Raw genomic sequence first — 18,489 nt, forward strand, 5'->3', positions numbered from 1 at the left:
GAGGTTAGCTGACTTGTTGCCAGGGCACTTACACAAACAAGCATTCACCCTTTGGATTTTTTTTTTTTTTTTGTTGCTCTTCAAGAAGCTAACATGCTAAAATGGGCTCGGCCCAAACATGCTAACTCCACATGTGAAAGCCACTTTTGCTAAGCAATGGATTCAAATACTGTAAAAATAAATAAATAAATTCCAACCAATCAGAGGACAAAATAATGATGGTAAATTTAAAATGTGATTGGCTAAAGAAACAGGAAGCTTGAAGTCCCGTGGATAGGTGGGCATGACCGATCGTCAAGGCGGATTAGATTGACCCGGCAACGCCACCATTTTTGTTCCAATTGGACTGCCGCAGGTCGTCGGTGAAAATTGCGGCAAACGCCAATGTTGCCATTTTCCTTCAAACGTGTCCTCGACTTCCAGGCGGGAACACCGTGTGCTGGTGTCGGAGAGAACAGGTCGCCGCCACCAGCCTGTCATCTTACAACACACACACACACACGCTCTTCACCGACATTACCCCGCCGCCCGCCAACACTCAGGAAAGTGCTGAGCCTTCATCTGCCGCTTCATTTTCTCACTTTTCCCTCATCTTCTTCACTTTCCCTCCTCTTCATCTGCACACACATCACACATCACACACACACACACACACACACACACACACACACACAAACGACATCTTGTTCCATGACTGCACGTCACACTTTGTCATTTTTTTAATTAATGGATAGCTCATTAATAAATCGATCGTCATCATGCTGAGATTTCCTCTTCACCAAAACACACAAACACAACACACAAAAGACAAACTTCAATAAAAGTCAAGGCAACGGCCTCTCGCTGGGGTTAGCTCGTTAGCTTGCGCGCGTGTCATAACAATGCAACTTTTTGTGTTATGCACATTCTGGACATAAAAACGCACACAACACATGCACGTACACACATACAGGGTCATGCGCACAAAAACACACCGACTTACACACACTCAGGCGGCAACACACACCGTTACACAAAAGTGTGCAAAAACACACACTGACATACGCTCACTCGTACACACATGCACACGCAGTGGTTAATGTGGTCGCTGACCGCGGGGGGGGGGGGGGGGGTCGGCGCTGCTCATCGTCACCTGCGCTCGCTCGTCTCGTAGCGTTAAAAGATCTTTGGAAAAAATCAATAGCAATCTTAGCTTCTTATTTCCTTTTTGAAAATAATGCCTGCAGCGGGGGTGAGGGAGGGGCGGTGGGGGGGGTGGGGGCAGTAGCCCCGTCAGAAGATTTCACGCGCACAACACGGCCCCCTCATCCTCCGTTGTCTCCCGCATCTGAGCGTGTCATCGGCGGTTAGCGTTAGCGAGCGCTAACAGTAAGACTACGGCGGCCCACGCGCGCTAACGTCGCCACGCCGCTTCCCGTTAGTGTTCAAATGAAAGCTCAAGACGCGCCAGGGTTTTGCTCGGAGGAGCGCTGATGCTAAGCTAAGCTAAAGGCGTCAGTGAGGAGAAATAAACACGCATCACGTGACCGCGAGCGCGAAAGGCGCAAGACGGAGAAGTATGTCATCCGGGTAATGGTAGTCGGCAACTGGGCAGTTCTTGTTTGTTGAAGACGTCAAAGGGATCTTCACTTCTTTTTTTTTTCTTTCTTTTTTTTTACATGTGGAGTCTCTCTATCTATGTTACGGCCACTCTTCTCTTGGAATAAGGCAACCTCTCTTTGGGAGGGTGAAGACATGTCATGATGAAGTATGATGAAGGCGATGTCTCAAACCTTAGACCAATTCTGGTGCGCAAGGTCCGGAGTCCTGCAGGATTGAGATGTTCCCGCCCACTAGCACACCTGATTCCTACAATCAGCTCATCAGTTATGTCTGATAACGATCCTGATTTTTAGTATCAGGTGTTGGTAGGCGGAAACATCTCAAACCTGTAGGACTCCGGACCCCGAGGACCAGATTTCGCCATCCCTGCGATAGATACTGGGGTGCTCGGGATTCGAGAAGAAGTTTGTAAGTCATCCGGAATTTCACAGGGCGGTAGTGATATGTGATAGGTGATATGCTGCTACAATCCTGACATTTGAGTTCTGGCATAAATAAAGTGACTGCACACCAAAATTGAGAACTGAAGAAGTCTTTTGTAGTAAAACGTCTTCAATAAGCAAGAACAGTCCAGCTGCAGAGGTGCCAAATCCAGGTCCAGAAAGTAAATACAGTTTGGCTTTAGCCCCTTACGCTAGCTAGCTCCTTAGCAGGTAACCGAGCACTCAGGGAGCTAGCTAGCTAGGGAGCTCGCTAGCTAGGGAGCTCGCTAGCTAGCACCCGGGGCTAAAGCCAAACTGTGGCAGGGTTTTTACTTTCTGGACCTGGATTTGCCACCTGCCTTCACTCAACTTTTGCCGATTGATCCAAGATGCTGCTTAGCATTGCATGCTAACCAGTGAAAAGTCCACCTTCCCCGATTGTATGTTTTGTTTTTTTCCCCCGTTTTGTTTCAAATCATGCTACGTGCGGCTCCGCGACGTGAACTTAGCCGGCTAGCGTGCCAGTGGATGCCGCTAGCTGGCCCTCAGGGGCTCTGTTGCTCCATGTTGTCGACAAGACTGTCGTCCTTGCCGAAGTGCAGCTGTCTGATGGAGCGCCACACGCCCACGTAGTTGCCCGCCGCCTGCCCCGAGACGGCAGCGCAGTCTTTATGAAGGTGCTCCCTTTGCATCTCCACCACATCCTTCTCCATCATCACATGCGAGGGCACGTCCCCCACCCCGTGGTCGACACCCGCTACCGCCGCATGGGCGTCGCCGTCGACTGGGGCTTTGTGGAGACTCGGATCCCCGGCAGCCGCCGCCGCCGCCGCGTCTTTGTTGCCGCCCTCCAGGTTCTCGTATGAACTCTTCTTCTTGAGCTCGAAGTACTTAACCACGCAGTAGGTGATGGAGCCCACCGTGTTGACCACCACGCCGCCCACGAAGAGCTTGGTGGGCGCCACGTCCTCAAAGGCCAACATGCCCACCGTGATGGTGACGATGCTCTTAACCACGCCCACGAAGCTGGTGGTGACGGCCGAGTTGAGGTAGGTGCAGTGGTAGGTGGTAAAGTTCATGGCGCAGCCGATGGCCACGCAGGAGAGGAACAGCGCCATGATGCGACCGTCGTTCCAGCCCGGGTACGACCACATGGACACGGCGTCTGACGAGACCACGGAGCACACCAGGAGGACCTGACAGGAAGTCAACGGGAAGTCAGCGTACAACCCTGGGAAGCCCCATGTGGGCTGGTGAATGGGTTCCGTCTGGGCTGCCCAGCTGGGTCCCAGTTCATTTTTGGCCAGGGATTTCATGGTGGCCCCATGTGGGAAAACCCAGATGGGCTTAAGGTGGGCCTCACATGGGCTCTCGCTAAAACCCACATGCCTTTGGAAAGGCTGGTGAATGGGCCCCATCTGGGCCCCCTAAAAAACGACTGCCATGACAGGGATTTGAACCAGGGTACCATGGAACTCAATCTTGTGCTATCAAACTTGTCTGAAATGGGCCATTAACAGTCCAAATAAAACATATCGTCACACTCTTAAAATAATTGCCTTGGTCATTTTTTTTGCAAAAATTATTAGAATTTTTTTATGATGCAAATGGTTCAATTTGTGTTTCTTAAAAAAAATATGAAAAAAATTGACTTTTTTGTGCATTTTGTGCAGCGAATCCCACTCCAAGCCCAGCCAAAGCCCAACTAGACCAAGTGGTGCCCACGTGGGCCCCAACTGTACAAGAAGTTCAAAGGTCAGGAAGTCAATCGGACAGACCGGCCTTACCGGCGTGGCCATGACGGCGATGGCGTACTGCGCGGTGAGCGGTCCGTGCTGGCTGTCCAGACTGGTCTTCTGGATGAGGACCAAGTAGGACGCATGGATGACAACTGTCAGGACGCCCGTCACGTAGCCGAACGGGTCGCCGGTCAGGTCCCCCGCACCTGTCCGGGGCGCAAAAATGATGTTCTGGGGGCGGCGATGACGTCATATGACATCATCATGACGGCACTTACCGGCGAGTGCGGCCCCCGCCGTGGTGATGGCGACGGCGGTGAGCACGCCGGGCGAGGGGACGCCGTTCTTGAGGACGCAGACGCCGATGGCGAGCGTGAAGAGCGGCAGGCAGCGCTTGAACACCACGTACATGGGCAGGCTCAGCCCGCGGAGCGACCACAGCGTCAGCGTGGACTGCAGCGTCGACAGGATGCACACCGGCGCGAACTCCTGCACGCAGGGAAACTCTCACGTTGCATTCTAAAAATGGTTAGGTCGAAATAACCCAACTATGGGTCAAAAATGGACGATTTGACATGTGTCTTTTAGTGTAAAACAACTCATAAAATATTGGGTCTTGTAAAAAAAAAAAAAAAAAAACAGAAAGTTGGGTCAAATTGACCCATAAAATGGGTCGGTCCATTTTTGATCAATAATTGGGTTACTTTTGACCCAACTGTTTTTAGAGTGTAGCGTTCTTAACGCTTTTGACTACCACAAAGTTCATTAGATGTCCTTTCAAAATAAATATTAATACATTAGAGAAATTGTAGTTATTTTCACTTTTGAAAAAATTGTCAATTCACAAAGAATTCATGGTAAAATTACAATTTTTTTTACAGTTAATTTCTCTGTAAATAGCCATATTCCCCCCCCCCCCCATTTTTTTTTTTAGGTTTTTAAAGTTAAATTTGACATTTTATTCCATTAAATAACAGACAAATATTTGCGGAATTACGATACATTTGTGAACGTATTTTAACAATTAATATATGTATTTCTAATGGATTTTTTTTTTTTAAACAGGAATATTGTGTGTTTTGCGATTTCATGTTATTTTACATTTGACATGTAAAATCAGAGTATTTTTGTAAATTAAATATTTTTTAAAATAGAGAAAAAAAAACGGTAAAATAAAAAGTAAAATTCTGTTATATTATAGTTTTTTTTTCTTCCAGTGTACATGTCGACTTTTGACCTATATTTTCCTAACCCCTGAAGTGACTGCCATTTAATTTAGACCAAAAGTTAGGGGAGATTTCGACCTTTCAACATGAGATAAACCACTGCGGACCAAAAAGATCATAAAGTCTTGTCTTACTTTGGCAAAGATTCCCAAGACTTTTGGGAGAATATTTTATGGACTGACAAAACGAAAGTTGAAGTTTCTGATGTTGACGTTTGCTGTCTATATTGTAAATGGAATAATGGGCTGCTCCTTCTAAATCGTGGTGGAGTCTCTTGAGGTAAAATGGAGTCAAAAATAATTACATAGCACTGCATCTGGCCCAAAAGGCGCCGGCCCACCGGGCACCTGCCCTGTATGCCAAATGGCCAGTCCAGCCCTGATACCAACAGTCAAACATGGCAAGTAGTGTGATGGTCTGGGGCTGCTTTGCCACTTCAGGACCCGGATGACTCGGTGCTTGACGTAACCATGAATTCTGGTCTTTAACAGAAAATCCTCAAGGAGACCGTCTGGCCATCAGTTTGTGACTTCAAGCGCATTTGGGTTCTGCATCATGGCCACCATCAAAAACACATTCCAAAGTCAAGATACCAAAATGAAGGCTCTGGAGTAGGCTAGCCTTTAATCTGATTCAAACATCAGCATAACCTTTGAAAAACTGTTCATGCTTGAAAACCTTTTAGTGTCGCTGAAATAAAACAATTCTGAAATGAAGAGTGCACACAGACAGAAACATAATATATATATATATATGTACATACACACACACTGTGGGCCTTGCTAATCGATGACATCACAATGTTGGTTTAAGGCCACCGTTTTCCTGTTCAATATTGAATTTGTCAACATTTGACAAATGTAGCGGATTGTTTAGAAACTTGTGAACTCGACCGACAAGTTCACTGAGTCACAGGAGAAGTAGAATATATATATATATATATATATATATATATATATAAAGAAAAACCTTGCTTGAGTTTCAATACTTATACTAAATCTGTGTATCAAGAACCCCCCCCACGATTTTTCATTTAATTATTTTAAGTGTTACTTTTCATTTTAAAATCGCTGTCATCATCAATTATTTCATGTTAATTATGAGCGAATTCTTTTCGACGTCTTTTGCAAGGTCTTGCACCCCTCGCCTTCACGTTTCACTGTTTGACGTGGGAGATTCACCGGCTCATTTGCATACCCCAACGCTTGCTCTTGGATTAGTTTGTCACTCCAACGCGCGCGCGCACCGCAAGTGAGCCATTTTACACTGAGCGATTCCGCGTTGAAGCTTTTTAATCCAAAACGTAAGTGACACGCAGTCACTTAAAACTCTCGATGTGTGCGTCTCTCATCCACTTTTCACTCACGCGCACGCACTCGCACAAATCACATTGACACTCGCCGTCTCTCACGCGCGCACACGCGTTCACGCACGCCTCAGCACTAAAACCGTTAAACTCGTGCACGACACAGAAACGTTCAGCAAAATGAGCAGGTTAGCGTTTTCACGTCAGCACCGCGCAAACTTGGCGGAGAAGTGATGAGGAGGAGGAGGAGGAAGATGATGAGGAGGAGGAGGAAGATGTGCTGACGGCTATGATTTGAGGATTTTATGTGCGATCAATAAATCCGCAAATTAGCTCGACTATTGCGCCTGCAGCGCTGAACGTGAATGATGTGCGGCGTCTGCGCGCGTTATTGGACATTTGCGCGTCTTTTTTTTTTTAAATTGTTTTGCACGTTAACAGTAAAGTTTACAGACTTTCCGAACAGTATTTACGCATGGAGCACACCTACGTCATCAATATACAGACATGATAATCGATCGCTCATCATCATCATCACTTGCGCTGAAGTTGACGCGCGCTCCCGACCCGACCCGACCCGACCCGACCCGGCTCGGCTCGGGTCCACTTGCGGGTGCTCCTACGCCTTCGAGTCGGTCTTACCTTGGACAGGCTGAGGCTGAAGGGGGGCACGGAGACCCAGCCGAGCCTCCGCAGGGTCTCCAGTCCGAGCGCGGCGGCGCTGCACGTGCACAGCTGGAGCAGCGTGAGGAAGCGGAAGTGCAGGCTGCTGATGAGGAACTTGAGCAGGATGTTGAGGCTGCCCGAAAACACGCCGTGCGCCACCGCCACCAGGATGGCCGGCGCGCGCCCGCGCACCGCTTCCATCGTCCGTCCGTCCGCCCGCGAAAACTTCCTGGCGGCGCAGAAGCGCAGAACACGACCGCAGAGGGAGGGAGGGAGGAGGGAGAGGGGGGGGGGGGGTTCTTTGGGGGAGGACCTTTCTTACTCCAGCACGCGCACGCGTAACCTGCGGGGGCTTTTCTTCTTTTTTAGTCTCGGGGACGGTTCTAGGAAATATAGCATAACCACCCCCCCCCCCCTCCTCCCACCACCACCGGCGTCACTGAGTTGAAAAGACAAACACACTACAGGTGCAACGAGTAATTAGCCAATTAATCGATGTTTGTGCACACTGTCATGTTTTGATTAAAGGCATTGACATTTTTCACTCACTGACATTCATTCTCACATACTCACTTTTACACTTATTCTCTCACCCACACACATTCTTTTTAAAAAATAAATAAATATATGCGTATGGAGGAGGGATTCCCTGAAAGATGAGGCAGCGTGCGCAGGGGAGGAGCCAGTCCCCCCCCCCCACCCCCCAACTATCAAAAGCCCGTGAAAAGTAGTCTAATTTATTCGTTTTTAATTGAAACTTTTCATCAGGAAATCGCTTTGAGGTCATGGGTAGGGGCGGGGGCGGGTTTGGGCATCCTTCCAATTAACCCGGCCAGAAGATTAGCACCAGGCCCATGTGGCGCCTATTGTTGCGCCAAGATTAGCAGACGTTCATTTTTAACGGAAACATCAAACACTTCCATTAAGACGCCGACACACACATACGCACGCACGCACGCACGCACGCACACACACACACACACACACACACACACACCTCGCTGTGCACAAGGTCTAAGACGAAGCTAAATGTTTGTTGAAATTAGCATCGAAAGCCTCGCTGAGCACATTTAGCGCCATGTTAACATCCCATTTAGCATTTAGCATGTCCATGCTAGTCTATAGATTATAAAAACAAAACAAAAAAAAAACAGAAATCGTCCAATCAGCTGCTTGCTTCATTCCTACTGGACATACCAAAAATGTGGGATTAGCCAGCGCGCTAGCAGCTCAGCTAGGCTAACAGAAGTGCCAATGTGGCGGCAATGTTGGCGAGGTCGTTATTTCAAGCTAGCGCTCGCCACAGGGAGTCCAGCCATGAAGAGGCAGCGCTACTTCCTGTTTACATCTCATCAGGTGGCCCCGCTGTCACTTTGACTTGATGACACCGTCGGTGCGTGGGGCGTGTCCTCGTCACGGGTGCGGCGTGGCGGCAGTCAAACACGGCGGCGTGTAGATCTTGACCGTCTCATCCCATGAACAGTCCAGCACCTGAAGGCAACGGTCAAAGGTCACGTGAGTTGTTTCAAAGTAGAACTCGCCTGATGGTTTAGAATTAGCGTGACATCAATGCTAATTTCCATTAGCCCATGTATGGTGTTTGCCATTGTATGTTAGCATTAAGCTAGCTAGCCTTTACATCTTTTGTTGTGTTACCTGGTTGGGTACGTGCAGGTTGAAGTCCAATCCACACACAAACTCCGAGTGATGTTCCGTAGTGCCCATGAGCGCAGGGTCCTTCTTCCAGTCCCAAAACCTCAAAGACCACAAAAACTTGTCTTTAAGACTTTTGAAAACGTGAAGACATTTGAATGCTAATGAAGGACTCGTTTTCAGTTTTGATGCTCATTAGATCTCGGACGTCGTCCGCGTGACATGTTCATGATGGCGTGCATGCGAGAAGCAGCTTTGACGCCATCTTGCGGCATCAATACGCAATTGCTAACCCTTTCGCCTCACTTTGGTCACTAAATGACACACACACATGAAACAACAGTACATTTTGGTGACACTGGTCAGTTAAGTGAGAACCTGCAGTGTGTGTGTGTGTGTGTGTGTGTGTGTGTGTGTGTGTGTGTGAAGCCGATGGCGGTCAGTGTTCCCTCTCAGTGTGATTTAATCACATTTGCAAAGTGGATGAATCTGGAGGGAAGGTTTGCTGCGTAAGGGCTTTGACCACACACACACACACGGTTCAATTAGTGTGATTGCCATTGGCTGGTGTCCGCAAACTTTTTTTTTTTTTTTTTATTGCCTCAATTGCTGCTTGCTGGCTTCTCTAAATCCAAAACTCCGCCCACTTGTCGTCAGCGACACACTAGCTTTCCCCTCACGGGTGCGAAACGCGGCCGAGTGAATGAACGCGAGCCGCAAGCTAGGCCAACGGCTATGCTAACGGCTCGGCTACGATGAACGTGCGTTTGATTTTTAATTGAAAAAAGTTGACTTGGTGCGTGCGTGCCAGCAAGTCGTCAAACACGATGCGACGACCACAAAGAGGCCTTTGTGGTCCGTTCCCGTGGTAACCGACGATTTACCTGGCATTGTCACGAGTGTGTTCACCTGTCTGCTTTGTGTGTCAGTGGCGCGCGCACGCACGCACTATTTGCACCATCTACACATTGATCGGAACGGGACGTGCCAGTGACGTCCATCATTGTGCTCACAATCGATTCACGCAAATATGACTCAGCAGGATGTATGTGCGAGCAACTGTTCGTGCGTGTGCGCGTTTGTGAACATAATTGTGAGCGTAATTTCAAAACAACGTAAAACTACAGTATATTGATTTTTATAACAATACTTAACCGTATTTACAAATTGACGTCCCAATGGATGAAATGGTAATGCTAACAGTTAAGACTGGAAGGTTAGCTAACACTTTTAGCACAAGCTAACACTTTTAGAGTGGTTAAGACTAATGGAAGTTTAGCTAACACTTTTAGCACAAGCTAACACTTTTAGAGTGGTTAAGACTAATGGAAGGTTAGCTAACATTTTTAGTACAAGCTAACACTTTCAGCATGATCAAGACCAATGGAAGCTGAGCTAACGCTTTTAGCACAAGCTAAAAAAAATTGTGTGGTCAAGAAGACTAATAGAAGGTTAGCTAACATTTTTAGCACAAGATAACAGTTTTAGTGTGATTAAGACTAATAGGTTAGCTAACACTTTTAGCACAAGCTAACACTTTTAGAGTGGTTAAGACTAATGGAAGGTTAGCTAACATTTTTAGCACAAGCTAACACTTTTAGTGTGATTAAGACCAATAGAAGGTTCGCTAACATTTTTAGCATTAGCTAACACTTTTAGTGTGGTAAAGATTAATGGAAGTTTAGCTAACATTTTTAGCACAAGCTAACACTTTTAGTGTGATTAAGACCAATGGAAGGTTAGCTAACATTTTTAGCACAAGCTAACACTTTTAGTGTGATTAAGACCAATAGAAGGTTAGCTAACATTTTTAGCATTAGCTAACACTTTTAGTGTGGTAAAGATTAATGGAAGCCTAGCTAACATTTTTAGCACAAGCTAACACTTTTAGTGTGATTAAGACTAGTAGAAGGTTCGCTAACATTTTTAGCACAAGCTAAAAACTCTCAGCATGGTCAAGACCAATGGAAGGTTAGCTAACATTTTTAGCACAAGCTAACACTTTTAGTGTGATTAAGACTAATAGAAGGTTCGCTAACATTTTTAGCATTAGCTACAACAACTTTCAGCATAGTCAATTCAAGAAAATTGGTGTCAAAATTAATCCACAACTAATCAATTATCAAATGAATCAACAAGTGTAATCATTGAGTAATCAAGAATTAATATAATGATAATAATTAAAACAAAAATATAAAAAATAATCAAGTAATTGATTGATACCAATCAACAACTAATTGTAATACAATAATAATACAATAAAAAGTAATGCCGGAAAATGCTTTGTACACTTTAACGCAAAATAAAAACTTAGCCGATTATTCTATGGATGGTTCGAATAATCGATTCTAAAAATATTCGATAGTGACAGCAATAAAAATTGCCGTTAATTTCCTTAAAAGTGATGTTATGCTTTCTATATCTCCCGTTGGCACCCCATCCTCTTCATCATCATCATCATCATCATCATCAGTCATGTGACACTGATGCGCCGGCTACGTCCGCTGGTTTAAGTGATGAAGTCACAGTTGACCAGCGTTAACGAGTCGCTCGGCTCGTTAACGCTAACGAGTGACGCATCAGCAAAAAAAGCCGGCCGAGGTGTAGACGCACACACACTCATTCACACACGCAGCATGAATATGGTTGGCCACTCCCACTGCAGCAGCACAACGCTACCTTCACGCGCACAAGACAGCGTGGGATTTTGTGGCTGTGTGGCAGAAAGTGCAGCCTCTTACCTGACGGTGAAGTCATACGAGCACGACGCCAACATGTTGCCACTGAAAGGAGAAAACTACACGCACACACAAACACCACAACACGTCGTTACAAATAACACGCTCAAGTCACATGATGTGCGCTATACGAATAACGAGTGAGGTCATAAGGTCATACACTCATCATAGTTATTTGTGTGTGTGTGTGTGTGTGTGTGAGCGTAAAAGTGAAATGTGCCCTTTTGTGTCCGACCGGGAGTGTTTGTGTAATTACACACATGAGTGTGGGTGGTTTGATGCTGTCTGTCTGTCTGCGTGTGTGTCACTAAGTGGGTCATCTCTGGGCGAACCTTGACTCGGCGGACGGCGTAGGCGTGGTCTCTCATTTGATTGACGGGCTGCCGGGGGTTCCTCAGGTCCCAAACGCGCACGCTGCCGTCCACGGAGCCGGTCGCCGCAATATTCTGCGCACACGCACACGCACACACACACACACACACACACACACACACACACACACACACACACACACACACACACACACACACACACACACACACACACACACACACACACACACACACACATTGATATTGTTGAGAGAACGAGAAGCAAATCAAGTCTTCTTAAAATGTTTAAAATGGCTGCAACTAACGATTATTCCAGTAGTTGTTTTCGATTAATCGATGAATCACATTAAAAAAAATTGAATTTCCATTTTTTTTTTTTTAAATAGGACATTTCAAATCGTCAGTGTACAACCATGATTAACAAATACAAAAAATGATAACTTAACGATTCACAAATTATGAAAAATAATTATCAATTAATTTGATATCCGATAAGTTGTCGATTAATCGCTGCACATCTTGATACTAATTTCCCGAATTGGTTCGATTTCGATTCAATTCCCATTTCAATTAGATCCAATTAAATACAATATGGATTAATACACGTATTTATGGAAGTTAAATTCTTAAATATCAAGGAGATGAAAATAATATTTTCATAATTGTAATTCAATAATTGGTCATATAAATTAAAAATTTTCATGTCAGGTTTTTTGTAATTGTAGTAAAATACAAATTTCAAGAAAGCAGTAAGGTACAAAAAACATTTAGGCTTTTAAAATTCAATTTAATCATGAATTTATGGGAAAAAGATTTGTGATTTATGAATCAATATTGGGCTATGAAAACATCGATTCAAAATCGATTTTTTAAACCCAGCCCTTACATCATTATTATAGTTTCCCACGTGACTGTGAACCCAAATAAATGTATGATCACTTTATATTAACATATATATAAAAATAGATAGAAAAGTACTTTTCAACAAGTCAAAAGCCAGTAAAAAAAAAAAAAAGATTTGCAGGCCACATCAAATCATGTGGTGGACCGGATCTGGCCCCCTGGCCTCAAGTTTGACACCTTTTGTTTGTTTGTAGTATTTTATAAACAAAATGGCACATCAACTTTTTCTGGTGAGTCACCTGATCGTATTTGCACCAATCGCAGCTGAGGATCTCGCCGTCGTGCGCCGGGACCGCCAATCGGCACACGCCCGCCTTCACGTCCCACACTCGCAGCGTCCCGTCACCTGAGCGCGCACACACACACACACACACAGGCAGGTAGTTGTGATGTGTCTTTTTTTTTTTTTTTTTCCCAAGGCTTTCTTGCGAGCAGCAGATTACGTTAATAGGATTAATTCAGGCCCGAGACGACGTGTCAGTCGGACACATTTTTGCGGTGAGATTAAGGAGCCGCTTCCTTCCTGGCTGGCTGACCGCCACATTAATCGGCGACGTCGTCCTCCTCCTCCTCCTCCTCCACGTTTCTTGCGCTTTTGCTCACTGGCACGTTTTACGGCACCCCCTCGCTCTGAAATCTTTTTCACAGATTTTGATGTCGCGCACTGGCAGCAAGTTTTCAAGTGATGTCACGAGCGGCCATGTTGGAGGCCGGCGCGCTTCTTGGGGGTTCCAAACAAGATTAGATAGAACAGTTTGGCTTTTTTCGTTTTTTTAAATTTTTTTATTTAATTCAGTTAGTTTTAATCTCTTTTTAAAGCAGGTTTGATGGTTTGTTTAGTTTTTATTAGGGGCAGGGGATTAAATTTTTTATTGTAATTAATCGCATGATTGCAAATTTTATATCTTTTCTAAATGTACAATAAAAATTTTCATACTCTTGTCAACAGAAAAGTGGATAAAAATGTTAAATTAATAGAAATATGATTGCATCTTTTAGTCATTGATACAGTAATTTCATAATTCATAAAATGGAGTTACAATTAAAAAGATGTGATATTGATTTGTATTGAGGTCATTTTTCTGCCACTAGATGGCATAATTGCATTTGTAAGACGTTGGTGACAGCTCAGTGCATTTTTCTTTTCATATTAAGAATGATCTAATCTTTAACATGAAGTAACTTGTGAAATTCTGCACCTTTTTAAAATTGTCAAATACAATTTGACCCCAGTCTCCAAATATATACATTATTATTAAATTTAGTTACATTTCAAAGCAAGTAATCAGTGAAGTAACTTACTTTAAAAAGTAACTTTGTTACTTTATTGATTACTTGCTTTAAGAAGTAGCTTCGTTACTTTACCGATTACTTGCTTTGAAAAGTAGCTTACTTGATTATAAAAGTAACTGAGATTACAAGTTACATTTAGAAACTACTGACAACCCTGCTTAACAAAAATGACACCCATTTTTGCCACTTAATTTTAAGTGCATTTTTAATAGTGAGATTCATGAATAAATGTTGCTTTTGTGTAAAAATAAAATGAATTAAATTTTTTTAAAAAGTATTTTAATGTAAAGGGGCTACTTGTTTTTTGTCTTTGTTGGAACTTCGCTCAGTAGAGATTTTTAACGTAGCAGCCTCATTTGCACGTTTGGCCAAGATCTACCAAAAGTTGGCGGTGTATGAAAGACCCACAAAAAAAGTCTCTTGTAAACATACACTAAGCCCAACGGGAAGTCCGCAATTTTAGATTGATTTACAAATTATGAGGCGACATTTTAAGGAAGTCCTCTCACAGCTATTGATCCAATTGGCTTAAATGCATGAGTGAATGTGTGAGTGTGTTTCATCGAAAGACGTTCCGGATGAAAATTTCACCAAGGTCTAGAAGACGGTGTTACAACATGGCCGCCTCCTTATGAAGGAGCCCCGCATATGGTATCAAGGGAGGCGGCTTCTGCTCGTTAGCATTAGCGCTTATCTCTTAATGGGGGCGGGCCCTCAGGTGGGGTTGAGGGGCCAGAGGTTTGGTTTCACATTAGCCGACACTGTTTTTGTTACCCTCCCCCCTCTGCTCAATCTTCGTCCTCCTCCTCTTGGACGCCTATGGAGCGTCTCGGCGAGCCTTTTCAAAACGCTCCAAACCTTTTTCCACGGCCGCCCACGCGGCAACGCCGCCGCGCTCGGATGCGCTCCTCCGAGCCGCGTGAGATCAGATTAGCAGCAGGAAGTTCGAAAGCGTCCACGCAAGGCTGGCGGCCAAACTTTTGACATTTCAATTCGATTTGACTTTCCGCTGGGCACGTGAACACCTGCATGCGTACGGCGGTCTCACTCGCACCTGCGTCCGCGCGCACGCACACACCAATATTTGCACGCCAGGGTTATAAGAGTTTTGCATTTCTCATTTTAGATTATATTTTGTTTTTGAAATTCCCTTCGTTTTGATTCGTTTTTAAAGTAGGATTGTTTGTTTGAATTTTTTCAAAAATGCTTGATTTTACGATAGTTTCGTTTTTTTATTAGTTTTAGTATTTGTTGAGTGCAAGTTTTATTTAAAAAAAAAAAGAAAAAAAAGTCAGTTAAGTGTTGTGTAATAATGAAGTGAAATAAACTAAAATTCTTATTCAACTGTTTGACCTTCTTTTGAACCAACATACAGAATAACTGAAATAATAATAATGATAATAAAGAACCATAAAAGGTTTTGTATGATTTTGACAACCACAAAAACAATGTCCACTTTCGGTACAATTATAGTTAGTTTAGTTAATATTATTTGCTTTATTTATTCATATTATTTGTATTATGCATTTATTTATGTTTTAAAGCATTTTTTTGTGTTTTTATTTCATTTCATATTTCATGTTAGTTTATTTTTTTTCAAAAATGCTTCATTTTAGTTTAGTTTTATTTTTTGAGGTATTTTTTTGAGTACAAGTTTTATTTATTTTTTTAAGTGTTGTGTTATAATTAAGCGGATTAAACTGTTTGACCTTCTTTTGAACCAACATACAGAAAAAGTGAAATAATAATAATAATAAAGAACCACAAAAGATGACGCATAATTTTGACAAACACAAAAATTAAAGTCCATTTTCGGTACAATTATAGTAAGTTTTATTTATTTACTTTATTTGTATTATTTATTTATTCATTATTTATTTATTTTGTATTATTTATTCATTTTTAAAGCACTTTTTTGTTTGTATTTCATTAACAAAAATGCTTTTTTTTTTTATGCGAACGATAACATTTTTTACGGATGGACGAGGACCGATACCAGGTAAAAAATACTAGTGGTATCGATACTTGGTATTGGTGACTACTCAAGAGTCGAGTACTCCTACTGGTATGTATGAAAAAAGAGGTATCGAGCATCCCTAATTTTTCTTGTGGCGCAGAAATTTTGAACATGTTCATGTACACACACACACACATTGGCTGTTTTATGACCTTTTGTGTGAAAACGATTACACGAGCGCAGCATGTGCCTGCGACGTCACCTTACGGCAAGTGTGTGCGTGCGCGGCTTAGCGAGCTGCCGGTGCGCGATAGCTGACATTTTAAGCACACGCGTCCGCTTCAAGGCAAATTGCCGAGGCGGACATTTTCCCTGCCCGCCCGCCCGCGGACGGAGAAACGGGCACTTTCATCCCAGCTGAGCGCACGAGCACACCAACATGCGAATGTTGAGTCGACGCCGAAAAGGAAAAGTTGAAGCGCACGCGCGGATTAACGAACTGCACCAAATCTCATCTGGAAAATTCATTAAGTCGACTCGTTAGCGCACTTGTTGATCAGCTGCCGGACAGATAACGAGCCCCTCCCCCACCCTCCCACCTCTGCTGATAACGTTCAGCTGCTCCACGTGCACACACACACACAGACACTTACACACACACTAGCAGGTCAGCAGTGCCCCCTTGTGGTAAAATGTCCCCATGACATCCCCTTTGTGTGCATCACCTGAGGATGAAGCGAAGCAGGCTGCGATGTGAGGTGACCAAATGGTGCTGTAGATGACCCCTTGGTGACCTGTGAAAGTGCTCAGCGATCGGCCGAGGATGGGGTCCCACTGGGGGTCAAAAGGTCAGAAGTGAAAACCAGGAAATGCAACAAACACATACAATGAAAGAGTGCATGAAAGGCACACACCACTTTGGCGGTACGATCCCACGATCCCGACACGATGGCGTCGTCGCCTCGCGTCTGACTCCAGTCCACCGCGTACACCTGCAACACATGCACCGCACCCGTGATTTACAAAAACAATTTGGAAGGTGGACTCGTCAGACCGCATCACACTTTTCCACTTTCAGTCCATCTCAGATGAGCTCCATCCCAGAGAAGCTGGCCAGTTTGTGTTTCTGAGTACACAATTTGAAATGTGGACTCGTCAGACCGCAGCACACTTTTTCACTTTACCTTCAGTGGCGTTTCCGGGTGTCGATTTGCATTGCGAATTTTGTTCCAGTTTTCAATTAAGCTTCTTTTAAAACATGTCGCAGGCATCAAATTCAAAATGAGATTTCAGTCCATCGGTTTGAACAATAAATATCTTGTCCTTGTAGTGTATTAAATTGAATATGGGTTGAAAAGGATTTGCAAACCAGTGTATATTGACCTATGACCCCCTCGGCCCAACGAGTGTGCGAGACCTCTTGCGCGTGTTCCTTGGCTAGCCTGAGGGGGGCGTCGTGATGAACGTCCCACAACTGCAAGCTGCCGTCGCCGCCGGCAGCCACCAACACGTTCTCATTGGTCTCACTCCACGACACGTCGAACAAGCCGTCGCTCCATTCCCAGCTGAAACGCACACGCAAACACTACGTTCGTCAGCAATGTTGATGAAAATTCAACTGGAACAGCTGAACTTTAATTGGCCGTCATTTTGTCTTCACGTGATACCTTCTGACAAGGTGAAGTCCGGCGGGCGTGTCTTCGAGGACCAACAGTGAGCCGCCGCCTGCGCATGAGCAGAGAGGTGCAGGTCAAAGGTCAAGTTTACAGCAGCCTGAAATCGTACCCTTGACAACCTGCTATGCCATAATGTTGAGAGGTGGCGCACGCCAGCCTGCCGGGGAAGAAAGGCGACGCCTCCACCGCGTAGCCGTGGCGAGCCGGGCTGCGGAACACCTTTGTCGCCATCGCCGCCTTTGCCCTCCTCTCTGTCAAAATGGAGGTCAACTCGGTGATAGGAAATTCTACGCTCATTGAAAAGCATTGGACTTTGGATGGTTGTAATTTGACTTGTGAGGACTATTTTTGATTTCAAAATGTGATGAAATGTCGTTTGACTGCTTTAATAATAAGCTGCCTGTTTGTAAGCTTGTCAGCACACTCAAAAGCAATACGACACGCCGTTTGTTTTCACCGTGTAAAGGAAGCATTTGCATTACGGAAATATCACAAATTTCCCGAAGGAAAAACCTCAAGATGTTTTATTGTAGTTCCTCAAGTTCTTAAATTGTATTCGTACAAGATGAAAACGTAGCACATAAACATGTTCTTTTTCACGAAATAATAGCAACAAAAAGTAGGACATGTAAGAAGTATTTCAGGAAAAAAAACTTACCGCTTTTGTTATGTTTCCGGGTTTTCTTCTTCGTGGTGCTTTGGGCAGTTGACTCGTTGTCGGCCTCTGTTGGCGACTTCTGGAACGGTCAATTGATTTGGAAAACTAGACGAGATGCCCCCATTATTAGGAAAATTAATAATTATGTGACGCTGTGACACACAAGACAATCAAAACAAGAACATGAAACAGTAAATACCACAAAACACTAAAACAATACTGAGTCTCGTGCTGAGTCAAAAGGAATTTAATCAATAGTAAAGCTCGAGCTTTGTTGATAGTGTATTGCGTACAAAATGTAAAATAGTGTGACTTTTC

At 44.2% G+C, this 18,489-nt stretch overlaps 2 protein-coding genes across 3 annotated transcripts; both read right to left on the minus strand.

Moving 5' to 3' along the window:
* Positions 1-701: 701 nt before the first annotated feature.
* Positions 702-7,537, minus strand: slc35d3 (solute carrier family 35 member D3). Its single transcript, XM_077553378.1, has 4 exons — positions 6,938-7,537; positions 4,042-4,252; positions 3,812-3,969; positions 702-3,220 (listed from the first exon to the last, which is right to left on the minus strand). Exons 1-4 carry the CDS (start codon positions 7,160-7,162, stop codon positions 2,570-2,572), a joined length of 1,245 nt encoding a protein of 414 aa, XP_077409504.1. The 5' UTR covers positions 7,163-7,537; the 3' UTR covers positions 702-2,569.
* A 147-nt stretch (positions 7,538-7,684) lies between these two features.
* Positions 7,685-18,249, minus strand: pex7 (peroxisomal biogenesis factor 7). 2 transcript variants are annotated; one of them, XM_077553380.1, is made up of 11 exons: positions 18,172-18,249; positions 17,633-17,764; positions 17,505-17,562; positions 17,255-17,402; positions 16,752-16,829; positions 16,563-16,671; positions 12,827-12,933; positions 11,685-11,798; positions 11,356-11,411; positions 8,618-8,717; positions 7,685-8,452 (listed from the first exon to the last, which is right to left on the minus strand). In XM_077553380.1, exons 2-11 carry the CDS (start codon positions 17,742-17,744, stop codon positions 8,375-8,377), a joined length of 960 nt encoding a protein of 319 aa, XP_077409506.1. In that variant the 5' UTR covers positions 17,745-17,764; positions 18,172-18,249; the 3' UTR covers positions 7,685-8,374. The 2 variants fall into 2 exon arrangements, with proteins under 2 accessions (XP_077409506.1, XP_077409505.1); XM_077553379.1 differs by lacking the exon at positions 18,172-18,249 and having other exon boundaries at positions 17,633-18,158.
* Positions 18,250-18,489: the final 240 nt, after the last annotated feature.

This window comes from Vanacampus margaritifer, chromosome 19 (assembly GCF_051991255.1).
Source record: "Vanacampus margaritifer isolate UIUO_Vmar chromosome 19, RoL_Vmar_1.0, whole genome shotgun sequence".
In the NCBI taxonomy this organism is placed as follows: domain Eukaryota; kingdom Metazoa; phylum Chordata; class Actinopteri; order Syngnathiformes; family Syngnathidae; genus Vanacampus; species Vanacampus margaritifer.

Bases quoted from the DNA above. Each gene is read 5' to 3' on its own strand.
- pex7 (XM_077553379.1), bottom strand. From the start codon at position 17,810: ATGAGCGTAGAATTTCCTATCACCGAGTTGACCTCCATTTTGACAGAG. The intron at 17,563-17,632 runs GTTGTCAAGGGT...GCTCATGCGCAG, and splicing joins TCAACATTATGGCATAGCAG to GCGGCGGCTCACTGTTGGTC. The intron at 8,453-8,617 runs GTAACACAACAA...CGTTGCCTTCAG, and splicing joins ACCTGCACGTACCCAACCAG to GTGCTGGACTGTTCATGGGA.
- slc35d3 (XM_077553378.1), bottom strand. From the start codon at position 7,162: ATGGAAGCGGTGCGCGGGCGCGCGCCGGCCATCCTGGTGGCGGTGGCG. The intron at 3,970-4,041 runs GTAAGTGCCGTC...CGCCCCGGACAG, and splicing joins GGCGGGGGCCGCACTCGCCG to GTGCGGGGGACCTGACCGGC. The intron at 3,221-3,811 runs GTAAGGCCGGTC...ACTTCCTGTCAG, and splicing joins TCGCCGTCATGGCCACGCCG to GTCCTCCTGGTGTGCTCCGT.